We start from the raw sequence: 7,646 nt of genomic DNA on the forward strand, positions 1-7,646 counted from the left end.
GATTGGGAGGGAGGAAGACAGGAGGGGAGGAAGAAAGAAAGGGAGGGAGGGAGGGAGGGAAGGAGAAAAGAAAGGGAGGGAGAAAAGGAAGGGAGGGAGGGGGGAAGAAATGGAGGAAGAAAAGAAAGGAAGGGAGGGAGAAAAGAAAGGGAGGGAGAAAAGGAAGGAAGGATTGGGAGGGAGGGAGGGAGGAAGAAAAGAAAGGGAGGGAGGGAGAAAAGGGAGGGAGGAAGAAAAGGGAGGGGGGAAGAAAAGGGAGGGAGAAAAGGAAGGAAGGATTGGGAGGGAGGGAGCAAAAGAGTGCCCAATGCAGCTGGAGTGGAAGCCTGGAGCTGTTTCTTCAGCCAAATTGTTTTTCCCACCAGGATCCTTCACTGACTCAACATTTCCACCTGCAATTGGGGTGGGCAGCCTTAGCCACTGAAATGACCAATCAATCAATCAATCAATAAATTCCGAATCTGTAAAAAAAGCATCTCTTGTGGTTTCCCGTTTCCTCGCATTTTCCCCTCCTCTCCTTTCCGTGTCCCCTTCCTTGCGTCCTGGCTTGATTTCCCACCTTCCCAGGCAACCTGCTGGGGGACGTGATCCAGGCTGCCGTGAAGCCCGAGGCGCTGAGGTTACTCACCAACCTCCCCCAAGGCAGCGCAGAAACGGAACTGATGAACGTTGTCCCGGTGTTTTATGTGTATGATTACCTGGAAAGGTCCAACGCCTGGGAGATCTTTGGCTCGGGCAGAACCAGCGCGGAAATTACCATGTTGAGGAAGATGAAGAGAGGTAAGGTAGCATCTTTGGAGCTGTGAACTGGGCTGGCATCTGTCAGAAATGGTATAGGGTCTCCTGCTTGGGGGGGGGGGGGTTGGACTAGATGACCTACAAGGTCCCTTGCTATTCTATTCTATTCTATTCTATTCTATTCTATTCTATTCTATTCTATTCTATTCTATTCTATTCTATTCTATTCTATTCTTCTGCATTCTGTTCTGTTATTCTATTCTATTCTATTCTATTCTATTCTATTCTATTCTATTCTATTCTATTCTACTCTACTCTACTCTACTCTACTCTACTCTACTCTACTCTACTCTACTCCACTCCACTCCACTCCACTCCACTCTACTCTACTCTATTCTATCCTGTTATAGATAGAATTGTCTGTCAGACGCTCACAAATCTTTTATCGAAGGATGAAACTTTGCATTAAGGCTTGCTAGATTTTTGATTGATAGACAACAGAATTCCACATCTTTTGACGTCATATAGCATTTTTAGTAAACAGAGAGGGGAAAGTTTATAACGACTTGTAGATTTGTTATGCAAGGGTGGAAAACACATCAGATAGTTGAGGGTTTTTTTTTTCAGCATCCAATCAGGGTGGACATTTTATGTTCAATGTTAATGGTAATAATAATGCCTCTATAAGCTATAAAGGGAAGTTTGCCTTTTAAGATATGAATGGAGAAGAAGTGGTTTTTTAAAAATTTATTTTATTTCTCAGGAATCATCAGCGTTCTGTCTTTTCAAACACAAAATTACTCTTACAGCATGTGGAAGGATGGCGAAGCCAGCACCTGGTAAGTAAAAGGTGTCTTAAGAGGCAGATACTTCCAGAATGGATCAGATTAGATCACATAAAACAGGGAAGACATCCAGAAAATAAATACAATCCTATTAAATCTGCCTTTGTGTGTCTGTCTGTCTGTCTCTCTCTCTCTCTCTCTGTGTGCACTTTCAACTTCCTTTCTTTCCTGTTTGTTCTTGGATGTCTTGAAAGCTCTCTCCAAACCTATGGGAGAAACTCAATTTTTTTATCTTTTGTTACCGGCAGGATTACAGCATTTATCCTAAAAGTTTTTGGACAAGTTCGGCGATATATGCCTGATCAGTTTGGCACGGCGTGTAAGTCTCTGACTTGGTTGGTTGACATCTGTCAAATGGATGACGGATCTTTCAGGGAAGCCTCAGATTACAAGCCAGTAGCCCTTCAGGTATGGACGTGGACCACGGGTAAGAATTGAAACCCAACTCAGATTTATCGATCGGGTCGCTGATCTTTCATTTGAAGAAAGAGGAGACAGCGTTCGATCTCCTTTCCTTCATGCAGGAAATAGGGCCATCTAGATCAAACGATAGGCCAGATGTTCTGGGATGGAAACCACTTCTCCTATCAACAGGGTTTTGTGAAAAAAATCGGATGGAGAACATTTCCATGGCTTTGGGATGAGAGAATAGTTGGGTGGCGTTTTCAAGGATGGGTTGGTTACGTCCGAAGGAGGTAGAGTTTTGCCGTGGCCGTTCTTTGTAAGGATGATGGATGCAGATTAATTTCTATAACTTGATGTACGAAGGGAACTAAGAATCGAGAGAGCGACATTTTAACACTTCTTTGTTGCTTTCCAAAGGGCACATTACGTGATCAGCAGAAAGAAAACAGTCTGTACCTAACAGCCTTCACCTTGATGGCCTTTTCAGACTATAAAAAAGCCTGTCCATTGCAGGTAGGTCTGTCTGCTTTCCATTGTTAGCGACATCGCTGCTGCCATGTGGTTACCCCGGTCAATTCTCCGTAGGTTTTTGATGGAGCTTTATACTCTGATTGTTAGGACGTAAGCGTGGGCAGCCCTGCTTGGGCTTGACCCGTGCGTTGACAAGCAGATGGTGACAGCCGTTAGACTATTGAATTCCGATTAAAGATGGAAGCATAGGAGAAGGAACGGCAGAACCTGGAGGGGTGGAGTTAAAAGAGGAATCAGCCTAGAATTGCTACATAGCCACAAGCAAATTTAGTCCAATCTCTCTTGAGTTCTGCTGCCCCTTATTTAAGAAGATTCCTGTACATAGCCTTTTAGCAATAGAGTGGTTTAGTTGAACCTTCACGTAGGGACCTGATCTTTCTCGCTTGACGGAGGAACGTGACACCATTTCTTTTACTGAGACTACTGTGTTATCTATGCGAGGGGCTGTTTTTCAAGATAATAGCGGGGGGACAGAACCCACACATGCCATTGCCTGAAGACCTTTGGGAGAAAGATGGCAGGAAGTGACAAACCGACATGCCACCAAGCAAAATATAAACCCTTTTGCCTGTTCCTTTACAGAAATTTGCAGACGCTGAAAACCGAGCGGTCAATTATTTGTTGCAAAACATTGCAAGCTCGCAAAACACCTTTGTCTTGGCCATCGTGACTTACGCTCTAACTCAAGAAAAGGTCAATCACCCTGACCTTCATTCGGCCTACCTTCGCTTGAAGAACGAAGCTCAGGTGAAAGGTAAAATCCAGTCCTCTTTATACCAAACCAGTTCAGCCACGTGATGATGTGGTTCATCTTTATAATCACCAGCGGCCTTTCATCCTTCGGATCAGGCTGGCCTCTCCAACTACCATAAGTAGCAAGGAGGACATCTTCTCGTTGGTCCTTTGGTTCCTTGGCTAGACTCAGAGGTGAGAAGGCTCTCCCTTCCCCTGCGTGACGTTCTACCTCTCTTGTTTCCCATTTACAGGGAACCCCCCAATCTACCGTTTCTGGAAAGAGACCCCTGTCAAATTCGATGCAAGCATTCCTTCTAAGGGCAACGCCAAGATGGTTGAAACCACTGCCTATGCCTTGCTGTCCATTTTGCAGAAAGGAGATCACAATTACGTCAAACCGGTCATGAAATGGTTGACCGAAGAGCAGAGATTTGGGGGTGGATTTTACTCGACCCAGGTATCAGCTCTCCTGCTCCCACTTTCTCCAGGTCATTTGTAGGAATCTTGAGCATCCTAGAACCTTAGATAATCTCCTACATCTTCCAAGTCATTTGTATGAATCTTGAGCATCCTAGAACCTTAGATAATCTCCTACATCCTCCAGGTCATTTGTAGGAATCTTGAGCATCCTAGAACCTTAGACAATCTCCCGCATCCTCCAGGTCATTTGTAGGAATCTTGAGCATCCTAGAACCTTAGACAATCTCCCACATCCTCCAGGTCATTTGTAGGAAACCACTTAATAATCTGTTGTAATTTAGAACTGATTTTTGTGCCTTTCAGCGTTGTATTGTGTTCATTTGTGGAAAAAGAAAGCCTCACTGACACTTAACTGATGGCTAAATCAAAAAGATTTAAATTAAAAGGCATCAATAAGAAACCACTTCGAATATGCTAAGAGATCATTGTGGCTTTCTACGGGATGATGAAAAGTGTTCTTTCTACAGCCTTTGGGGGTCTAATCATCCATTTTCTCATCCCTGAAATGGATTTTTTTTAAAGAATTAATACACAGTGTGATTGCTCCCTTTCTAACACTGTCTCTTTGTTTTTTGTTTTTCTCACTAATTTGACAGGATACAATCATCGCTTTGGAGTGCCTGACCGAATATTCCATCCTTATTAGACGGCTTGAGCTGGACATGAACATCAAAGCGTCTTATAAGTCTCGTGGAGATTTCCACACGTACAGGCTCACAAGTAGCAATTACATCGGCAAGCCTGTGGATGTGAGTTAATGGATCGGGAAGGGATGGACGGGAGGCCAAAGAGAGCAGATATTTGAAGTGGCTTTTGATCTAGTTGGTCCATTGGCCAAGACGTATTTTGTGGGCTTCAAGCCAGTCAAGGGCCAACAGGACCAGGTGGACCAGATTCTAACAAAGGCAAGATGAATCCCTGGATGGTGGCTGATGGGAACAATCACAAAGTTCAGAAGGAGGGAGTTTCCCATTTAAAAAAAAAATCAACAATGGTCCCATTATAACTCTTCCTGATTTTCAAGAGGGACATCTATTCCCCAGCCATTTTCAAGGTGGTCTACTTGAAGCTAAGTCGCTTTGGACTTGGAAATGAAACTGGTCTCCAACTAAACTATTTGCAAGTCAAAGACTCTGCCTCCAAAATAGCTGTCGTACTTGACGGTTTCTTCTAGTGTGGGAAGCAAAGTTTTGGCAAAGTTGGGAATACCACATGCTTGGGATCTCCGAAGTTTGGTGGACCATCCCCCAAGTTTATAATCTTTGGTAGGACCCATAGCTTCCACTCAGATAATTGAAAGAACCGAATAAACTAAATCGGAGATGGACTAGGGAAATCCTTTCGTGTCGTGTCACACTCAACATGTTCATTCCTCCTGATCAGCCATCTTTCTTCTTTTCCTTCTCCACCTTTTCATCCCCTTGCCTCACATCTCAGCTTTCCTTTGATCCAGGGAAATCTCACAGGTCATGATAAACCAGGATTCTAACGAAACCCAGATCTGTGCCTCAAGCAGCTGAAAATATCCAGGCCAAGTTTATGACAAGCTTAACAAGAACTTTCTAGAGCAGCCATGGGGATTAATGTCATTTTTTGCCGTTTCTTTGCAAATTCAGGCATCCTTGAGTGACGATATAGAAGTACGCACGGGAAGCAACACTGGAACAGCCGCTGTGACTGTAAGTGAACAAAGCGTCTTCATTTACAACTGGTCCTCAACTTACAACCGTTCTGCTTAGTGACCGTTCAAATTTATTTATTTATTTAGCACATGGCTGACCGTTCAAAGTTACAACGGCATTGAAAAAAGTAACTTAGGACAGCGTTTCACAATTACGACCGTTGCAGCCTCCCCGTGGTCACGTGATCCAAATTCAGACGCTTGGCAACTGACTCGTATTTATGACGGTTGCTATTTCCTGAAGTCACGCGATCCCTTTTTGCCACCTTCTGACAGGCAAAGTCAATGGGAGAAGGGCAGATTCACTTAACAACCGCGTTAAGTGCAGTGATTCACTTAACAACGTGGCAAGGAAGGTTGTAAAATGAGGCAAAACTCACTTCACAAGTGTCTCACTTAGCGACAGAAAGCATGGGCTGGGCTGTGATTGTAAATTGCGGACTAGCTATATATTTACATTGGGATGACCCAAAAGGTGAAACGGTATCAGGAACCCCAAATGTCTAAATGAATAGAAATTAAGAATGTTATACTGTATTATTAATTAGTTGAAGTAAGATGGTGAGAAATAATATATTCAAATAGATAAAACGTGTATCTTGAACATTAGATTTTGTGATGAATTGTGATAAAGGGAACTTGGGTTATTTAAAACCTGGAAACTATAAATATTAAATGTTAATTTTAAATATTAACGGGAAACTAAATATTGGGAAAAACCAATTAGGACATTGATTGTCTATAAAGACTGAATGTTAGAATAACCAGGATACGTGTAAGCTAAAAATTATTGATAAATGTAAGAATGTTATTTTTATTTAATCGATATAATAAGAATTGTATTAGTTTAAAACAGGAGACAGTAAACACTAAGGGGAAAAGAAAGGAAATATTTAATGGGATAGTTTGAGACTCGTACCGAAGATAATTGTATGTCATCGAATTATTGATTAACTCAGCCGCCATGTTGCTTTTTAAATATAAAACTAGAAAATCAATAAAACATTTTCTAAAAAGGAACCCCCCAAAGGTCTAAATATACACACCAAATTGTAACCCGTCATAAATCCAGCTTGACCGATGGACGTGAGACCATGAACAATAAAATGATCTGGTTGGGAGACATACCTATTTGGCTACGAAACTATGATCCATCAGGGTTTGTTTTTTTTGGAGTTTTGAACCCAGAGTTTTCCCACGAAGTTGGCTAGAAACGTACCATCCAAGATGGATTATCTTCACAAATTTTAATCTTTGCCTTATACCTATTCTATAACGGTAACTAGAATCTGGTTGGTGGGTTCAAAGGCTCTGAATTAATCTGGATTTCCTCTTTATTTCCCATATTTACAGCTGAGGAGCGTGTATTATGTAAGCAGCATTTCTGAGGACACTTGTGACTTTCAGCTGAAGATTGATGTCACGCTAGATGGTGAGGAACTCGTTTCTTTTTTTAAAAAAAATATTAAACTAGAGAAAAGACTACTCAAAGGACCTCTGTAAGCTAAAATCTCAGTGCTGCTTGACTGGCAAGTACTTCTGCAAACAATTCCTTCCTGAAAGCCCCCCCCCCTCGCCCCCAATTTTTCAGTCTGGGTGGTGGCAAAAATGCACCTCTTTCCTCTGGATAGGTGGAGCGGTTGGCTTTGCCCCACTTCATTCATGCTCTGCTGGATAATATAATCCTGAAAATTCTTCTTTTGAAAAACAACCTTTTTTTTTTGTTTTTGCTTGTGCAGAAAAGAAGTACTATCTGTCCTTCAATGAAATCCGGCTTTTGGTCGCCTGCGCAAAGTAGGTCTGAATAATTCGAGACTTTGTTGGGTGTCAGAAAAAAAAATAGGAAGAAGATTCCTTTACTTTGAATAGATCCATCCATCCATCCATCCATCCATCCATCCATCCATCCATCCAACTATCTATCTATCTATCTATCTATCTATCTATCTATCTATCTATCTATCTATCTATCTATCTATCTATCTATCTATCTATCTATCTATCTATCATCCATCTATCCGTATCTATCTATCTATCTATCTATCTATCTATCTATCTATCTATCTATCTATCTATCTATCTATCTATCTATCTATCTATCTATCTATCTATCTATCTATCTACTATCCGTCTATCCATGTCTATCTCCTATCTATCTATCTATCTATCTATCTATCTATCTATCTATCTATCTATCTATCTATCTATCTATCTATCTATCTATCTATCTA

General features: G+C 41.7%; 1 protein-coding gene across 1 annotated transcript in view; it reads left to right on the forward strand.

Moving 5' to 3' along the window:
• The window catches only part of C5 (complement C5), a gene marked incomplete at its 3' end in the record, with an annotated part of 29,351 nt that extends 22,142 nt beyond the window's left edge, over positions 1-7,209 (forward strand). The window contains exons 21-30 of the mRNA XM_015828045.2: positions 568-780; positions 1,502-1,577; positions 1,832-1,991; positions 2,406-2,501; positions 3,102-3,273; positions 3,506-3,711; positions 4,331-4,483; positions 5,351-5,413; positions 6,769-6,847; positions 7,155-7,209. Coding sequence (XP_015683531.2) covers positions 568-780; positions 1,502-1,577; positions 1,832-1,991; positions 2,406-2,501; positions 3,102-3,273; positions 3,506-3,711; positions 4,331-4,483; positions 5,351-5,413; positions 6,769-6,847; positions 7,155-7,209 — 1,273 coding nt within the window. The remainder of the gene's footprint in view (positions 1-567; positions 781-1,501; positions 1,578-1,831; positions 1,992-2,405; positions 2,502-3,101; positions 3,274-3,505; positions 3,712-4,330; positions 4,484-5,350; positions 5,414-6,768; positions 6,848-7,154) is intronic.
• Positions 7,210-7,646: the final 437 nt, after the last annotated feature.

Source organism: Protobothrops mucrosquamatus, unplaced genomic scaffold (assembly GCF_001527695.2).
Source record: "Protobothrops mucrosquamatus isolate PMUCROS unplaced genomic scaffold, P.Mucros_1.0 scaffold4178, whole genome shotgun sequence".
NCBI classification, from domain to species: domain Eukaryota; kingdom Metazoa; phylum Chordata; class Lepidosauria; order Squamata; family Viperidae; genus Protobothrops; species Protobothrops mucrosquamatus.